At 50.5% G+C, this 19,447-nt stretch overlaps 1 protein-coding gene across 1 annotated transcript in view; it reads right to left on the bottom strand.

Moving 5' to 3' along the window:
- Positions 1-17,702, bottom strand: part of AP1M1 (adaptor related protein complex 1 subunit mu 1) — a 29,725-nt gene extending 12,023 nt beyond the window's left edge. Inside the window, exons 1-5 of the mRNA XM_027548096.1 lie at positions 17,478-17,702; positions 11,775-11,931; positions 9,119-9,186; positions 7,452-7,582; positions 5,997-6,144 (exon numbers count right to left, since the gene is read on the bottom strand). Coding sequence (XP_027403897.1) covers positions 5,997-6,144; positions 7,452-7,582; positions 9,119-9,186; positions 11,775-11,931; positions 17,478-17,519 — 546 coding nt within the window. The 5' untranslated portion in view covers positions 17,520-17,702. The remainder of the gene's footprint in view (positions 1-5,996; positions 6,145-7,451; positions 7,583-9,118; positions 9,187-11,774; positions 11,932-17,477) is intronic.
- Positions 17,703-19,447: the final 1,745 nt, after the last annotated feature.

Here is a 19,447-nt window from a genome sequence, read left to right as displayed (position 1 = left end):
ACTTATGGCCTGAACCTAACCAGGTCAACTGTCAGCTAAAACAAACCAAAAAAAATCAACATTTTCAGTATAATTTAAATAAGACCTAGAATCCTACCGCAACATATAACCTAAAATTACGTAGCATACAAAGAACCATGAAAATTTCAGCTCACATGAAAATACAATCAACAGACACCAATATTGACATGGATGTTGCGATTCTATGAAGAAGACTTTAAACCACTATGGGAAAAATCGCAAATACTCTTACAACAAATGTCAAACTAGAAAGTCTCAGGAAAGAAGTAAGACTATAAGGAGAAGGATCAAATGGAAATCTTAGATCCGAAAAATACAGTAACAAACTAAAAACTCACTGGATGGGCTCAAGAGCAGAATGGAGATAACATAGTAGGAAAAGGGCCAGTGAACTTGAAAGCTGATCAACAGGAATTATTCAATCTAAACAACAGAAAGAAAGATGGAGCAGAATGAACAGAGGCTCAGAGACCCTGGGGACAATCACAAAAGGGCTATCATTTATGTTACTGGGGTCCAGAAGGAAACAAGAGTGAAACAGTAAAAACATATTTGAAGAAATGATGAATAAAAACATCTCAAGTTTGGTGAAATACATAAGTCTATAGATCCAAGGAGCTGAACAAAACCCAAACAGCAGGAACTCAAAAATATCCATACCTAGACACATCATAAACTATCTGCTGAAAACTAAAGACAAAGGAAAAATCTGAAAAGCGGCCAGAGAAAAACTACATATTATTATTACCTACAGGGGAATACTGATGTGAGTGACTGGATTTTCATCAGAAATCAGTGAGCCCAGAAGTAAGTGGTACAACGTTTTTAAGGTACTAAAGGAGAGCTGTCAACCCAGAATTTGATATCCAGTGACAGCATCCTTCTGGAAAGAAGGTGAAATGAAGACATTCTCAGAGGAAGGAAAACCAAGGGACTCTAGCCTGTTGCCCTGTTCTGAAAGAACTGCTAAAAGGAGCATTTTAGACAGAAGTAAAACTGTACCAGAAGGAAACCTGGAAAACTGGGAGTGAGGGGAGAGCAGCAGGAACAGTAAATACCTGGGAAAATAAGGTAGAGAGTCTTCTTCTCCTCCTCAGTTCTTTAAAGTATGCTTGGTAATTGAAAGCAAAAATGTTTAACACTAATACGGTTTTCAGTATAGAGAGACAATTGTATAGGACAACTCTACAATGGGGTAGTAAAGTTTCTAAATTTCAAATAAAGTTGTAAAATATTAACTCTAAGTAAATGATAAGAAAGTATGTATTTTATAGCAACCACTAAAAAAAACTATCCAAAGAAAAAATGACAAGAGTGAAGAAACAAAATGGAACACGACAAGTGTTCAAGTTTAACTGGTATTTACAGAACACTCTCTCCAAAAAGGGCAGAATGTACACTTTTTTCAAATGTACATGGACATTCACCCAGACAGATCGATCATATTTTGGATCATTAATCTTAACAAACTTTAAAGAACTGACAGTAATATAAACTATATTCTCAGACAATAACAGAATTAAATTAAAAGTCAATGACAAGATAAGAGAAAAATCTGTAAACATTTAGAAATTAAACAACACACTCATTAAGTAATCCATGGGTCAATGGAAGTCTCCAGGAAAATGTGAAAATATCTTCAACAAAAATGAAAACCCAATGTTATCAGTCTAGAATACAGCTAAAGCAGTGCTTAGAGAGAAATTTATAGCATTAAATGTTTGTATTAGAAAGAAGAAAGGCTTCAAATTAGTATCTGTTGGGGGCCAGAGTGAGGTACTCCGCCCATGGCAAAGGTCATGAGGAAGGAGGCTCGACATATGCAAAGGCGGGATCGAGCCTCAGGAGTCCCCCTGGAAATCCTCGAGCATCTACCCCCATAACCAGAGCCTGCCTACTTTACTACTTTGTGCTCTCACCTACACCTCTGACTTTATGAGGGGCTGTCCCCCACCACCTCTTTCGGAGAAGGAGTTAACCTAGAGCTCCAGTTAATAAAAACTCCTGGGCGTGACAAGAGTGTTTTAACCTACAAACTCCTCTGAAGGTTCTCTGGCCTGCCTGACAGCCTTGTCCGGCCACATGCGATTGTTCACAGCCTCCCAACCGTGAGAGGCACGAGATGCTTTAAACCTTCTAAAAACAGGTTCCTTAGAAAAGTTAGAAAACTATTAGTATAAGTATAATGGGCTGATTAGAAACTGTATTGGTGAAGGGTTTTTCATTTGTTGAGCCAATGTTTGTTGCTAAGTCTCCACATCCCCTGCCCTTACACACCTTAATGAGTATATAGAAGAAATAAGTATTAACCTTTGATATTAATCACGTTAGACCTTAGGCTAAGTAAATTCTTTCCTTAACTAAAACCCACTACACCCTCACCCTATAGGAATGTAACTTTATTTGGGTGGCGTCTGTTTTAAGGATAATCACCCCTGGAGAAATAAGTGTCCTGGTTGACTGATCGCTGTCACAAGGAGAGGGTCATAAATTGTCAGCAGGCCCCCTGGCCAGAAGATGATGTAACACCCCTAAGACCTCTGTATACATTTGTATGAAGCACCTGACTTTGATAAAAGTCAGGACTGCTGACCCCGTGTGACTTTTGCATAACATCTCAGTGTATAAAAGTAGACCATGGAAAATAAAAAATTGGGATCAGTTTCTCGAAATACTGGTCTCCCCATGTCGCTCGCTCTCTCACTCTGGTTGAGTGTCCATCTGGAGCGCGGAACCCGCCATGCTTACTAATTATGCCTGGGCTTCTAAGATCCGACTGGGGAGGCCTCAGTGTCTCCTCTCCTTCGGGAGAACGGAAGGACGCCTGCGGCCTACGTAAGTGGTGCAAACTTCTTGCCTTGAAGTTTTATTGGTCTCCCGCGTAAACCAAGCTACTCAGCCTCTTTTCTCCACTGAATTTTCCTACTGAGCTATCCTCATCCTAGTACTCTTTATATCTTTGATAAAATATTTAAATAAATAGGTCGCCGACGCCGTCCCTGCTTCGAATACCCTGGATCAGCCGGGGCAGGACCCCGGCAAGTATCTTCAGTTACCACTTTAAAAAGCTAGCAAAAGAAGAGCAAAGTGAGCCAAAATCACAAGGAAGACAAAAGCAGAAGTCAATGTAATTGAAACAGAAAGACAATAGGGGAAATCGATGAAATCAAAGCCGATTCTTTGTGTAGGTCAACGAAACAGATAAACCTCTCATAAGAGTGACAAAGAGAAAAGAAAGACAACATAAATTACCAATATCAGAAATGAAAGAGCGGTGTCAGTACAGACCTTGCACATATTAAAAAGCTAATAAGGGAATACTACAAACAACACTGCATATGAACTCTGACTTAGATGAAACAGACCAATTTCTTAAAAACCGCAAACTACCAAAACTCACTCAAGATGAAACAGAAAACCTAATCCATCCTACAGCTGTTATATAATTGAAATCTGTAGTGAAAAATACTCTGAAAAAGAAATCTCCAGGCTCAGATAGTTTTACAGGTGAATTCTAACAAATAAAATTAAAAATAAGCAATTTGCGATAGCTTCCCCAAAATGAAATACTGAGGTGTAAATCTAACATGAAAATTTGTACATGGTAAAAACTATAAAATGTTGATGAAAGAAATAAAATATTATCTAAATATATATAGAGAGACATATTTCTCATGGATTGTGAGACTTAATATACTAAAGATATCAAATCTCTCCAAATTGATTTAACAGAGTTATTTAACTCAATTCCAATCAAAACCCCAAAGCAAGTGGATTCTAAAATTCTATAAAAGGAACTAAAGAGCTAAACAATTTTGAAAAACAAGACTGTCAGGAGGATCACATTATCTGGTTTTCAGACGTACTATAAAGGTAGTTATTAAGACTGTGTGGTACTGGTGAAGAAACAGGTACGCAGATCAACGGAAAAGAACAGAAACCAGAAGCAGACTTGTACAATATAGCAAATTAATTTTTGACAGAAATGCAAAAGCAATTCAATGGAGAAAGGATAATCTTTTTAAAAAAATGATGTTAGAACAAGGAAAAAAATTGTTCAATGTGCAAAAAATGGATATAAGCCTCATACCTTACATAAAATTTAACTAAAAATTGATCATAGATCTAAATATAAAACTATAATCTTTTAGAAGAAAACTCAGGAGAAAAATCTTTGTGACCTTGGGTTTGGCAATGAGTTCTCAGACATGGCACCAAAAGCATAATCAGTTTAAAATTTTGATATTTGGGGTTTTTTTCTGAATATTTTTTTTCTGTGGACCATTTTAAAATCCTTTATTGAATTTGTTATAATACTGTTTCTGTTTTGTTTTGGTTTTTTGGCTGAGAAGTATGTGAGATCTTAGATCCTCAACTCAGGATCAAACCTGTACCCCCTTCATTGGAAGGTGAAGTGTTAACCAACGGGACTGCCAGGGAAGTCCCTAAATACTTGATACGTGGACTTTCTCAAAAACTTCTGCTCTGTGAAAGAAATGCCAACAGAATGAAAAATGACAGACTCAGGAGAAAATATTTGCAAATCACACATCACATTGGATAAAGAAAAAAAAAAAAAAGACTATCCAATACAAAGAATTTTCAAAACTCAGCAATCAGAAAACAAACTCAACTTAAAAATGATCAAAGGCATGAAAAGACATGCCTCCACAGATATATGGATGACAAAGAGGCATACAGCAAGATCATTAGCCATTAGGGAAATGTACATGAAAGCCATAACACGATAGCTAGTGGGATGACAAGAATGAAAACGCTGATCAAGGATGTGGAGCGACTGGAATTCTCATCCACTGCTGGTGAAAACGCAAACATGTTACTGGAGAACAGTTGGACAGTTGCTTATAAAGTCAAACATACACTTACCAGATGACCCAGCAATCCCACTCCTGGGTATTTGCCCTAGAGAGATGGAAACTTCTGTCTACACATAAATCTATACAGAAAATGCTCATAGCAACTCTTCACAATTGCCAAACACTGGAAACAACCCAGATGTCCTTTGATGGGTGAATGGATGAACCAACTGTGATTCACAGTATAAAATAAATGAACCAAAGAAGACATACAATTTGGATAAACAGAGCAACGTGGATGAATCTCAAGGCCATATATTGAAAGAAGTCAGATTCAAACTGACACACACTGTATGATTCCACTCACACAACAATCTCAAAAAGACACAGCTGCTGTGATCCGCAGGCGCAGCTGCTGGGGCGGGACAGGTGGGAGGGTGTGGCTACTGAGAGGCAGCAGGGGCGGGGTGTTTGAGGGGATGGAGCTGTTCTGCTGCCCGGTTATGATCATGGGTACACAAGTTTGTACATGTGCTCAAATTCACAGAAGATGTGGTCAGTTACCAACTAACAATAACTTAATAAATAAAACTAAAGAAACAAACATGCACAAAACAGTACAAACCAAACCCCAAGCAACTCCAAAAGCCAGATGTAGGAGAACTACACCTTACGCTCTCAGTTTTACACAAAACAATATCTGTCTACAAACCTACAGCAGGAGGGGCTGAAAGATGACAATGAATCCTTCTGTGATGTGGCCTTTCAGATTGCGGAGCCCTGCACTTGCCTGCTTTCTAATTATTGTTTTACTTTTGCCTGGAAGCATGCAGGATCCTAGTTCCCCAACCAAGGTCGAACCCAGGCCCCCTGAAGTGGTAGCATAGGGTCAGCCGCTGGCCCACCAGGAAGTCCTGGAGCTCTTGGCTGTCTAACCCTAGACATTTTTTTTTAAATGATATGCATGCGTTCGTTCTAAATAAGAACAAACTAATGAAGGTAAAACAAGCTCGTGTTGCAATGAGTCCCTAATGAATCCCGCTGATCTGCTATCACACAGAAACTGTTTCTCAGGGCCTTGCTAATTTTAAAAGTCAAGTTTGCTTTATTTCCAATCACGAAGAAGACACATTTTTTAAAAAAGAAAAGGAAGCCTACCAGGAGATTGACGGACTCGATGACATCCAAGAACACCTCGTTCTTCCGGTACTTGATGCCCTCCGAGCGCCAGGACACTGCATTGGTGACAGTGGCTGGGGGCCGCGGGGCCCCCGTTTCCAGCTTGTGGCCTTCTTGAGTGATGTACCTGTGGGCCCGGGCTCAGAGTTAGCTGGCTCAGGCACTGACATATTGAAAACAGCCCCTCCCTGTAGCAGGCGCCAGGAGAGGCAGGTTCTGGTTTCACCTGGGGCCATTTAACACAACAAAATCACGATTTCTAAAACCCCAACACACTCTTCAGTTACAATGAGTACAGAGTTCTCAGTCTCAGGGCAGCAAGGAGCCAGCACTGGTGAAGAAAACAAGCAGTGGGCATGAAATGCTTCCCAGCTGGGCATGCAGAGGAGACTGACCTCCCTAGGAGAGTGACCTGGTGACCCTGATTCCACTCGCTATTTAGTCAGAAGTCATGTGCCACCTGACCCTGTGGACTGCAGCCCACCAGGCTCCTCTGCCCATGGGACTTCCCAGGCAAGAACACTGGAGTGGGTTGCCATGCCCTCTTCCAGGGGATCTTCCTGACCCAGGGATGAAACCCACATCCCCTGCATTGGCAGGTGGATTCTTTACCACTGAGACACCTGGGGAACAACAGATGTGGGGTGTGCTGAAGTCACATGGCTTCTCTGAGTGCCCCTCTGCTCCCCGGTAAGATGGGAAGACAGCAGCTCTAAGTGAAATGGAAAAAAGCTCTCACAAGAGGCCTGCTTCCCAAGACGTGCTTAATCAATGGTGACCATTATTTGGTGCACAGGATTCCAAAGAAGGGAGCTTTTTCATCACAATCTCATTTATGACAGTAAAAACAAAGGCAGTGGGACTTTCCTGGTGGTCTAGTGGTTGAGAATCTGCCTTCCAACGTAGGGGACGCAGGTTCGATCCCTGGCCAGGGAACTAAGATTCCACAGGCTACGGGGCAACTAAGCCTCTGTGCCTTTACTAGAGAGCCCTCAGGCCGCAAACTACAGAGCCCACTTGCTCTGGAGCCCGCATGCCACAACTAGAGTGAAGCCTGCGTGCTGCAAGGAAGACCTCGCGTGTCCTAACTGAAACCCAAAGCCGTCAAAACTAAACAAGCATGTTAAAAACAAAAACAGAACAGCGGCAGGCGACTCCCTACAAACACAGCACCGAGCGCACGTCTGTGGACGGAAACGAAGACCCAGCAACAGGAAAAGTGCTCATGCCATGCAGTGATGCTGAGTGCAAAAGGACCCAAAGCTGCCCCAGGAACTTAGGAAACTCCTGGTGGGCTGGAGACAGGCAGGGGACCAGCGACGTGATTACACATTTGCCTCCTGCACCTCCAAACTTGCCCATGACTTCAACACATGACATAGCCCTGGCCTGACCCCCACTCACCCATCCCCGGGCCCCATCCCAGCCACTCACTCCTGTAGGATCTTGCTGTCTGTGGTCTGGGGGTAGCCGAAGTCCATGAGCTCATCCAGCAGCTCATAGATGATGACGAAGTTGTCTCGAATGCTCTCCTCCTCCAGCTCTTTGAAGTATTCTGAAAATACCTGCAGTGTTGCCGTGGGAGGCAGATCAGTGAGAGGAGAGATGAGGAGGGGATGAACGCCTACACAAGTTCATTTGCACTTCGTGCCCCGAGGCCCCTGCCAATAGCCCTTCTGTTCACAAGCTGTGTTTGCTTGGTTCCCAGGGGTGCTTGGATGAGGTCTTGGGCTCAGGGAATGTGGGCAGGCGGACAGCAGTGGCTGTCTGTGACGCGCGAGCCAGACTCGGGGTGTGCAGGGGACTGAGACCTGCTCAGAAGCCCGAGTTCCCACACCTTGCAGGCCCACTCTCCTCCTGTCCCTGACAGACACCTCCAGGCCTGGGGCCCCTTCCCAGCTTCTCTTTCACCCTGACCCTTTGCCTCTGAATCAGGAGTGATTCAGATGAGGGACAAAGGCCCCTGTGGACAGGACAAGGAGCTCTTTAGGCCTCTCGTGACCTCCCTGAACCCCAGTCTGTACAGTTGTGCCTGCAGATAAGCCTGCCCCATTTCAACAGAAAATTCACATGATGAAAGCAGGGGCACCAGGGGAGCCAAGGGGAAGAGCAACTCGACAGAAGGTCTTTCGGGAGCACAAACAAGGAAGCAGGAAGGCAACGCCAGTCACTGCTGGGAGAACCTTCCTCCTTCCCGCTTCCCCATCTCTACACCCCAGGACTGCAACTGCTGGGCTGCTCCTCAGAAATCACAAATACCGCCGACTAGCCCGCGACAGCCTGGGGATGCTGGCTGCCCCTCAGCCCGCATGTGGGGCCTCTCCTGCCCCGTGTCCTCACCGCCCCACCCCCCACTGTGGGGCAGAGGAGACTGCTAAGCAGGCTGCACACGACACCATCTGGAATATGAAAGCTTTCCTGGGCAGACCCCAAGCCTCCTGGGTCGGACTGTCCACTCTATTCAACCCCATGAAAGCCCTATGTCAGCCAGGCCCCTCCACCCCCTCCTCCCTGCTGCCTTTAGGTTCTTTTCCCACTCAGCTGCCGGAGAGGATCTTAAATCAGGTCTTGTCAGGCTCCTGCTTAAAGCCGTCCACCATCTCTCACCAGACTTGTAACAAAATCTAAACGCCTCACTAGGCCCTGTGCAGCAAGCCCTACCCTGAAGTCCAGCCCGGCCACCCTGCTGACAGCTCCACACTCTGTCCCGGAACACTGGGCACCACAGGCACTTCTGCCTCAGGGCTTTTGCACATGCTGCTCTGTCTCCCCATCTCGCTGGCAGCTGGGCCTGGCATGTGTCACCATTCTCTAAGGTGGGGCCTCAGGCCACTGTGCCTTTAGAGCTCCCCCAAGGAGATTCTGAGCAGAACTTAGCTCCACCCTCCTCCTGGTTAACCCACCTCCCTAATCCCTGACTCAGCGGGTCACTCTCCAGCCTTCCACAGCCAGCTGGGGGCACACCTGTCCTGCTCCCTCAGTCTTTTTCCTGGGGTTCCAGCTCCCCCAGGGACGCTACGGCCCTCGGGTGGCCAAGATGAGCAGGCACACCGAAGGGCAGGGCGATGGATACCCTTCACGGCCCCTGTGCCTCTACTCACCTGCACCACCTTATAGAGGAAGGAGAACACCAGCGACACGCATGCGTTCTTCTTGGAGGTGGCGACCACTGCACGGCGGCCACAGTTAAGGAGCATTCAGAGGTAGGGCTGCCACCTCCCAGACTCCCGTCCCCTGCATGTTTTGGAGCCGCCCCCAGTCACTGACTCGGCACTCAGGGTTCCCCAGCTCCTGGTCTGAGCCAGGCCTGGGCACTGTGGTCACAGACAGGGGTGGTCCCGGCTCCCAGGGGGTGCTCAGCTGACAGAGGGGCAGCAGGGGCACAGGAAACCCATCGCAGCTGCCAGGTGAGGGGCACTGCCCAGGGGAGGTGACGCCTGAGCGGAGGGCTGAAGCTCGAGGTATGGCAGAGGGCACTTCAGTAAGGTGAGCAGTCCCAGGAGAGCAGCATGACTCATCCTGGAGCGGATACCAGGAGCACAATCTGCCCTCCTCCAAAGCCCATCGCCTACAAGACCCTCCTGAGGTTCCGGGCTCCCCGGCCTGGGCCGATTCTGGCTCGCGCCTGTGTCTTTCCCCCTGAAGCAAACCTTTTGAATGAAGCCTCCATTTTCTCACCCATGGGCTTCCAGGTGGCTCAGTGGTAAAGAACCCACCTGCCAAGAAGGAGCTGTGGGTTCGATCCCTGGGTCAGGAAGATGCCCTGGAGCAGGAAATGGCAACCCACTCCAGTATTCTTGCCTGGAGAACCCCATGGACAGAGGAGCCTGGCAGGTAACGGTCCACGGGGTCACCAAGAGCCAGACATGGCTTAGCAACTGAACAATGCTAACAGCCTAACAGGGGCCCGGAAGTGGATTCACCGAGGTGAGGCGTAAACTGGCACACACTCTGGACATGGGACGTGTCCCCAGCTCCTGGGGTCAGTGCGTACTGGGAACTTCCTGTTCCTCTTTCCCTAAGGGCTTGATCACCTGGGAGAACAGCTCCTCTGCACTGCACCCTGGCCACCCCAGTGCCAAGCTGTGGAGGCAGGAGGGAGAAAGGGGCCATCTCCATCCCACTTCCAGCCTCATCCCAGCCCAGCACAGGACCTCAGGAAATGGACGCTGGGCCAATCAGGGGAGTGCTGGCTTCCCTAGTCCAGGTAACATGGGTTCCAGGTGCTTTCCAAGGAGGGGCAACGGGCACCTCCAACCCTTTGGCTGGGCTTGGAGACTGCCACCTGACAATGGAACTTGGGCTGGAGGTGAGCAGATGCCCACTCAGGCAGGGTGCGCTGAGCACTGGCATCCAGAGGGATGAGCCCTCGCCGTCTCCTCACCGGCTGCCCACGCATGGGCACCAGAGCCCCACTGGGAACTGGTCTGATGGCTCCTGCTGAGCCGGAACCGCTACTCCCCAACCCCCCACAGCTGGGCACCCATGCCCAGACCCAGGGCAGCTTCTCAGACAATTTCTTCCTGGCTCATGGGCTGCCTGCCACACTCTGCAGAGCTGCCCCCTCTAGAGAGAGGTGAAGAAACAGAGGTGCACTGCAGGGAGCCAGGCCTCAGGGCCGTGGGTAAGCGTCCCGGGCCAACACCTTCCACCCTGCAACGTGCACACACATCACGAGGGATGGCCCTGCTCTAGTGTAGCTTTGACCTGGCAAGGCTGTATGGACCCAGGATTCTGCATTCCCAGAAGGCTCCCAGGGGATGCTCTGGCCCGTGGACCACACCTTCACTAGCAAGGTCCCGTCTGTGTCCAAGAACATGGAAAAGGGGACAGAGCCCACGGTGGCTGGGCGTGTTGCACACCCACAGCTCAGCTGACACTAACAGCGCTGCAAGCAGGGGTCACTGCTTTCACTGGACTGGGGGGAGGTGAGGACCTGCCTCCACTCACATAGCGACCGGAGCACGGGGCTGTGGGCTGCGAAGCCAGGTTCTTCCTGCAGCAGTGTAGATACCAGAATGCACTTAGAAGGGTTGGCCAAAGCCACGGGATGGCCGGTCAGCCCTCCTGGATGGGAACTGGCTTAGCCAGGCCTCCCCATGGGCCTGAGCGTAGGGGGCTCTAAGATGTGGGCAGGGTGGGGAGGAACCTCTCCCCTTCTCTGTATCCCACCACCCCTCACAGTCCAGGCTTCTGCGCCCCCCCACCTCCCCATGTCCACTTCTGATCCCTGAAGTCTGCTCTCCACTCAGCAGCCAGAGAAAATGCAGAAAATGCAAATCAGACCGTGTCAGCCCTCTGCCTGAAACCCTCCCAAGACTTCCCAACACACTTCATCCAGGTGGTTTCCTACAGGGCCCTGCAGCGCACACCCTGCTGACCACGGGGCCTTGCTCCTACCATGCACCCCACTCTAGGGCTCCAGTCATCCCCACTGCAGCTGCCGAGTGAGACTTCACCCAGGCCTCGCATGCCTCGTGCCAGCAGACACCTGTGGCAGACACCTGGCCTTCCTGCAGGTCTCCACTGGGATGTTCCCTCCCCAAGCAACCTGTCCTGGCTCCTTGGACCTGTCACACTTACCCTTAGGCAGCAGGGAGCTCCAGAAGACAGGGCTGTGCCTGATGGCCCCCCGTTGGCCTGAGCCAGCCAGCCCTGCGGACAGCAGCTCTCAGTTACACGTGTGTACATGTGTGCACACACGCACACACAAGCCCATACAGGAGCCATCTCCCCCACCCCCCAACAAAGGGATACGATACAGGTTGTTGTGCTTGATCCACATGAAGCGGACTCCCCCGTGGGCCAGGATGGGTGACAGCATGCCCTCCTCCTCCTTCTCCATCAGGATGGGCATGAAGTGCTCCACCTCTGACATGTCCACGTCGCCACGGTAGTTCCGGCAGATGAGTACCTGGGTGGGTGGGAGAGAGGGAAGGCACTTTCACCTCGAGTTCCACCAGCCTCTGGCCCTCCTGGGAACCCCAGTCACGCCTGTCCATCAAAGGGCCATTTGATCTCCACGCCCCAGGAACTCCTCAAGGACAGCACATACCCACGTGAACATCTACTGGGGCTACTGAGAGTCCTTGTATGGGGGCCATGGGAGGGGGCTGTGGGGCAAGAGTCCAGCACTGAATCACGGGGAGACCAGGTTAAAGGTCCTGCAGGCTCTCAATGCAGACCTTCTCCATGCCTTTCCATGTTCATGCACCCTGCTCTTCTGGCTCTGTCAGGAGAGGGACACTGCTGAGTGTGCACACCTACTAGATCCCCCGTGGCCTGAAAAGAAACCCTTCTCCTCATCTCTCTCATGGGTCCAGATGTGCAGCATCACTGCTGATGGAAATGTAAAATGGGACAACCACTTTGGTAAAGTCTGACAGGTTCTCAGAAAGCTAAAATCAGCTTATAACCCAGCCATTCCTCTCTTAGGTATTTATTTATCCAAGAGAAAGGAGACCAGACATCCACATGAAGACACATGTGCGGATGCTCACAGCGCATTATTTTAAGTAGACTCAGGTTGCCGAGAATGCCAACATCCTTCAACAGGTGAGTGGAGACAAGAATTGTGTCCAACCACACTGCAGAAAACTGCTCAGCTATGAAAAGGAATGACTCCTGAGACCGGTGACAGCAGGAGGGAATTCCAGGATCACTGAGCAAAGGGAAAGAAACCAGACAATGGAATGTGATTCCACCTACACAAACACATGCTGGGAAATGGTAACAGAAAATACATTAGTGGCTGCTTGGGGACAGGCTGGACATGGATGGTGTGGGGAACCTTTAGGAAGTGACAGTGTGCCCACGGTTTTCTGGGAGTATACAATGACTGAACTCATCAAACGATATGCTTTATATGAGCAGTCAGTTACACGTAACTCACTGAAGGAAAGAGAAGGGAGTGTGAGCTACACCACGGTGAGCAAGGCTCTATTTGGAGGTGCTGCCCAAAGCAGCTGCTGCTCGCGTGCATCCCTGAGGACAGCCAGCTGCAGGACGCAGCAGTGTGCAAAGAATGACACCACTGCGCCAACCAGCCTGGGAACCGCCTGCCTCAGGACCTTTGTTGCTGCATGCTTGCTAAGTCGTGCCCGACTCTTTTGTGACCCCCACGGACTGTAGTCCTCCAGGTTCCTCTGTCCATGGGAAAATACTGGCGTGGGTTGCCATTTCCTTCCCACAGAATCTTCGTTTCGTAAAATACATTGTCTTACTGCTGCAAGCCAGAGAGAGAGAGTAGTCAAGTGAGTGACCGAGAAAGAACCTTCCTTTCTTAGTTTCTCCTTTGTGGCCTACGGGCAAGGGACCCTGTGCACTCATTGCTGTTCGGAAGGCCTCTTAGAGACCCAGCACCCAGTGGGTGAGCTTATGGGTACCTGGCCCAGGGACTATGACATACCCTCTCATATATTCTTTGCCAGAAGTATATACTACTTCATATAAATCCCCACTACTATGAAATGGACTGATATTTTTAAAGCGATGTCCGGAGAGGTGGCACCACCCGCCTGAGGTCACAGTGAACAAAAGAGAGCCCGGGTTCTAACCCCACTTCTCAATCCCTGCAGGGCCACTTCCACTCAATAAACATTGCTCTCCTGGGCTTCTGAAGCCCAGCTTCTACTCCAGGTTATCCAACTTTGGGGGATTCAATTGGCATGGAGCCCCTGAGGCCCCAGTATATTCCGAGGAAAGAGCAGGGAGCAATATATTTTGCTCACCTTCATCACACAGGCTGCAGAGGCCCACTCACTCATGCTCTCTGCCATACACTATGCAGGGCCTGGGGACACCAGGGAGACCAAGACAAACAGGGTCCCTGCACCGAGCTATTTGCTTGAAGGGAGATGAGAGACTCGGCAAGGGTGTGACCTTCAAACTGAGCCCTTAGGATACAGGTGGGATAGAGGCAGAGGGGCCAGTGGAGCTAAAGCCATGGGATGGGAGGCAGAGCCCACGGTGGGTACCTAGGAGCACTGGTTAAGTAGAGTGAGGGCAGCCTCGGACCCTGGCCCCATAGCAGCTATTCAGTAAATGTCTCTGCACTGAGCGTGGTGGTGAGGCAAACAAGGGCAGGATAATGCCCAGGTCTCTAAATGGGCACCTGTGTGGATAGCGGTGTCACTCCCTGAGAGGGAGAGAGACAGCAGGGCTGGGGGGTGGTGCAGACCTCATCTGAGGAAATGCCGAGTTTGTGACGGCTGTGAGACCTCCAGGGTGTCCTGACAGCCCGCGGATCTCCAGATGAGTGCTCCGGACTTTGGTACAAATTCAGGGGTCATTGGCACAGGGACAGAAATCAAAGCCTGCCCCTTGGGACTTCCCTGGCAGTCCAGTGGTTAAGACACTGTGCTTCCACTGCAGGGGATACAGGTTCAATCCCTGCTCATGAAACTAAGATCCTGCAGGTGGCGAGGCATGGCCAAAAAACAGGAATGAATGAATGAGTCAAAGCCTACCCCAAGTAGAGCAACGGTATGTGAGGCATGCCAGGCCCAAGCAAGAGGAGCCGACATCCGAGGGGCGGGCAGGAGAGAAGGGGCAGCAGTGAGAGAAACGGGGGAAACAGAGACACAGCAACCACGAGGCCAATGGAAGCCTGCTGAGGAGCAGAGCAGTGGTGCCAGAAGCTGCAGAGAGGTGAGAAAGATAAGGGCAGCGAAGCGTCCTAGAGGGCCTTCCATCAGCTCAATGTGGCCCCGCTGGTTTCCTTGGAGATCAGAGGTGCTGGCTGGCAGGTACACGTGTGGATGAGAACCTACTTGATGTCCCATTACCTTCCTTTTTTATTGAACGCAGTTTCTGCAGAAGGCAGACTTTCAAAACACGAGGCCCAAGGGGAGTGGAATAACAAATGCGGGGTGGTCAGGGGGGATGGGAGGCAAACCCACCCATGGCAGCCTCTTCTGAAAGACACATATAATCAGGCTTCTCCCAGGCTACAGTCTCCTCATGGCAGCTGTTCCTTCTTGGGATCAAAGTGGTCTCCTCCCACTCTCCCCTCTGGAGCCCCTTCACCCACGGCCCTCTGGGTCCCATCCTCCAGGCTCCAGCATTATCCACGACTACCCAGCCTCAGCGGGCTGTCCCTGACCCCGTGGGCCTAGTGTGACACCTGTGCGTCCACCTGACTGCCACCTGGTCGCCTGCCCAGCGCTGGCATCTCCCTCCTCCAGGAAGCCTTTTGTAACCACTTATCCGGCCAGCCCACACTGAGGTTGGGCAACGGGGTTACCTGAGGGCCTCGACCTTGCTGTGGTGGCTAACTGATCATCTGGACCCATGCAGCTGCTCGGATCTGTCAGTTTCCACGCACCTCGCCTACAAGACCTCAAGGGCCATGGCGACTGTGGACCATGGGTGGTGCTGCGCTTGTCTCGTGTGTGTGCTCAGCGAGTTCACACGCTGGCCCGAGGTCACGCAACTGAGCAGCAGGGGCAGGTTTTGAGCTCAGCCCCCAACCTGCGGCATGCAAGGTGCTCATGAAATGTTTGCTGGAAGAATGAGTGATCTGAGGAGGTGGCCTATGGGACCTCTGGTGACATGGTGGCCAGGGAGGAAACAAGAACACACGCTACATGGGGTGGGGGAGTTGGCGGTGGGAGGGAAGTTCAAGAGGGAACATGTGTAAACCGATGGCTGATTCATGTTGATACATGCAGAAACCAAAACAACACTGTAAAGCAACTATCCTCCAATTAAAAATAAATAAATATTAAAAAACAAACAAACACGCTACAAAAACTCAGGGAATACTGCACCCTCCCACCCCTGGGGTGTCCTGTGTCTTTCCTTGCCTCCAAGGACTCAACTTTCTCAACCTCCCGTCCTCAGAAGGGAGCCGAACACAGGGCCTCACTAGTTGTTGACTTTGGGTGGCATCCAAGGAAGGCAACCCACTTAAGGGAGGTTTGGGAAAGTACTGGGGGTGGGGAGTGAGGCAGCGAGGGCAGGCATTTCAGCTCTTCATTCCCTACTGCTTCTGGGCACACTCCTGCCCACTCCACCTGGGACTGGCACCCATGTTTCCTTCACTCACTGATGTGGGGCTGGTTAAATGTTGTTGGCCCTGTCCTATTATAGGAAGCCCTGGTGGCTCAGTGCTAAAGAATCTGCCTGTTCGTGCCTGCCAATGCAGAAGACATGGGTTCGATCCCTGCGTTGGGAAGACCCCCTGCAGGAGGGCATGGCAACCCACTCCAGTATTCTTGCCTGGAGAATCCCATGGACAGAGGAGCCTGGTGGGCTACAGTCCATGGGGTCGCAAAAAGAGTTGGATAGGACTTAGTGACTCAACAACAACAAACTGTCCTATTCTTGTTACTCCTCAATGCAAGAGACCAGGTATCACTTGCCCTCTAGCCAGGACAGACTTGAGGGAAGGCAGCAGGCCACTTCTGAAAGGCTTCAAGATCCCTCCTATAAAAAGCTTTCCTAGAAACCCCCCCAGAAAAGCCCCCTGGGAGTGGGTCCTAGGGTTCTGCTGCTCCTTCATATTTCAGCGGGGTTGTCACTCCCCCTGGGCAGTGCTTCCTTATCCCCAGTGGAGGCTGACTCTATTAGATCCTCACTGCTCCACCACAGCAATTTACCTTTATTTGTGCTTTTTAAGATGAGTGTCCCTCTCACTCACCAGATCGTGGGCTCCAGAAGGCCAAGGTTCAGGGACTGACCCTGGTTTCGCTCATCAAAGGCAGCCCAAGGCTTAGCACCCTGCTTGGCATTTAGTAAGTGCTCCTCAACTATCAGCTAAATGAACAAATGACTCTGGATTCAGCTCCTAGACCCGCCACTTTTCTGTGACCGATGTGGCCGTGAGCACTGTGTCTGTGCCTCGGTCTCTCCCTCCGCGAAAATAGCACTCCCGCCAACCACCTCCCCTAGCCCTTGTAACTCAGTGTCACAGTGAACGTTAAGAAATTGCTTCAGGGACTAATACACAAAAATCGCTGCATAAAGAAAACGGGCCGAGATCCCAGAGGGCGGTACTGGCCCGAAGGTACACTGTCCCCGACACGCTTCACCACCTCTGGTCAAGGGTCGCGCAGCCCCTTGGCTCCAGGATTGGTTTCCCAGCCGGCTGCGGCCCGCGCTCTTCACCGCCTCGGGTTGCCCCGGGCCTCCACAGAGGCCTAAAACCGCCAACCCACAGAGGTGGGGATGAGGGTCGTGCAGTCGGTTACAGAGGTGGGGATGAGGGTCGTGCAGTCGGTTATCTGGCAACTGCGGCAGCCCACCGCGTTACCTGGCAACAAGGCAGGTCTCGCGGTCCTAAGACCCGTTCCTGGATACCCAGCAAAAGGGTGGAGTCCTCCGGTGAGGACAAACGGCTTCCTTGCCTAAGACCAAGGTGGCTCCCATTGGACGGCTACCTAGCAACAGGGTGGGTCCCCACGGGGCGAGGCCCCCGCCGGTTGCCTGGCAACGCGGAGGGTTGGGAGCCCTTGGTACCTTGCCCTTCAGGTCCAGCACGTAGACGGCACTGGCGGACATGGCGGCTGTGGAAAGCCTCGGCAATGGCCGAGGGCGGCGGCAACAGCGGGGACTGCCAGGCGGTGAGCAGGGCCGGGCGCACCCCGCGACAGTTCGTCTCCACTTCCGGTCGGGGGAGCCGCGCGCGAACCGTTATGTCCGGCCGAGGGGGAACAGTCACGAATGCGCCGGCGCAGGGTGCACTGTGCACAGGCGCGGTTTGTCCGATGTGCCCTATTTCCCGCTCCTCCCTCAAGCATCCCGGAAGTAAGCCCAGAGGGGCGGGGCGGGGAGAGGCCTGGAGGCGGGGGGCGGGGCCAACTGGAGCAGGGCACTGTAAGGTGCCAGGCTGGGCGAAGCCATAGCAGCTGGAAACTCCCACTTTGCAGGCCAAGTTAGGTGAGAGATCCTGGTGGTGGAACCCACCTAGAGCCATACGGAACTCACAGTCTGGTGGGGAAGTCTAGGAAACAAATATACAGTCACCAATTGTGACACCCTTTATCAGTTCAGTCACTCAGTCGTGTCCAACTCTCTGCGACCCCATGGACTGCAGCACGCCAGGCTTCCCTGTCCATTACCAACTCCCGGAGCCTGCTCAAACTCAGGTCCATTGAGTCGGTGATGCCATCCAACCATCTCATCCTCTGTTGTCCCCTTCTCCTCCTGCCCTCAATCTGTCCCAGCATCAGGGTCTTTTCCAGTGAGTCAGCTCTTTGCATCAGGTGGCCAAAGTACTGGACCTTCAGCTTCAGCATCAGTCCTTCCAGTGAATATTCAGGACCGATTTCCTTTAGGATGGACTGGTTGGATCTCCTTGCAGGTCAAGGGACTCTCAAGAGTCTTCTCCAACACCACAGTTCAAAGGCATCAATTCTTCGGCCTTTATGGTCCACCTCTCACATCCATACATGACTACTGGAAAAACCATAGCTTTGACTATTCGGACCTTTGTTGGCAAAGAAATGTCGCTGGTTTTTAAAATGCTGTGTAGGTTTATAGGGAGCAGTAAGATGGTTGGATGGCATCACCAACTCAATGGACATGAGTTTGAGCAAACACTGGCAGACAGTGAAGGACAAGGAAGCCTGGTTTGCTGCAGTTCATGGGGTTGCAAAGAGTTGGACATAACTTAGGGACTGAACAACAGCAACAAAGCGGGTGGTTACTTGGAAAGAGGTCAGACAAACTCTTAACGGCCCTAAGTCGAGTCTTATCAACAGTGCCTGTCACCTGTCAGTGTTAACACTTGTCAAGAACAAGTGTGCCAGTTTACTGCCTGAAATGATCTCTTGAACACCAAACCCCACTGAACCTAGGCAAAAAAACGTGATAAGTTAGCGGTTACCGTGGGTAATGCAGATTGTGATTCCTGATTAATCTAACTCAATTTTATCTCTTTTGCTTTATGAACACTGGAGAAATGCCTGCATTTCATCCCAATGAACCATCACGGTGCCCTGGGCCCAGTCCAACAGTGTCAGAACCATTTACCCAGGCTGCCTGCCTCTCACTTATCTTTTTATCTTCCCCATTACCTCCATTTGGGGTTTTGAAAGAGAGTTTTTGCAACTCTGTGATTATATATACTATACTTGGGGTAGAGATGTAATTACAAGAAAATCCAGAGAAGAAAAGTAGAATTGATGCTGAGCAGGGCCCTGTGGGACTCCGGGCCATGGAGGTCCTTTTGTCCCCCATTCCTTGTAGGCAGAGCTCTTGGCCTCCATGACCTTCTCTGAGTTCCAAAGGGCAGAAGAGTTGCTAATCAAAGCAGCAGCAACAAAACCACCTGAGACAGGGACTCATCAAAATTAGAAGATGAACCACCTAGGACCCTGCAGAAGAAAAAATACACAACTGTTACTACCTTGATCCTTATCACATACTCAGCCTGACTATATTCCCTGCTCACTGGGGGTGGGTGGGTGGGGGGGGGGTGGCGGACA

This window comes from Bos indicus x Bos taurus, chromosome 7 (genome assembly GCF_003369695.1).
Source record: "Bos indicus x Bos taurus breed Angus x Brahman F1 hybrid chromosome 7, Bos_hybrid_MaternalHap_v2.0, whole genome shotgun sequence".
Classification (NCBI taxonomy): domain Eukaryota; kingdom Metazoa; phylum Chordata; class Mammalia; order Artiodactyla; family Bovidae; genus Bos; species Bos indicus x Bos taurus.
Note: the sequence above shows the minus strand (reverse complement) of the source record. Positions and strands in the feature narration are given on the sequence as shown.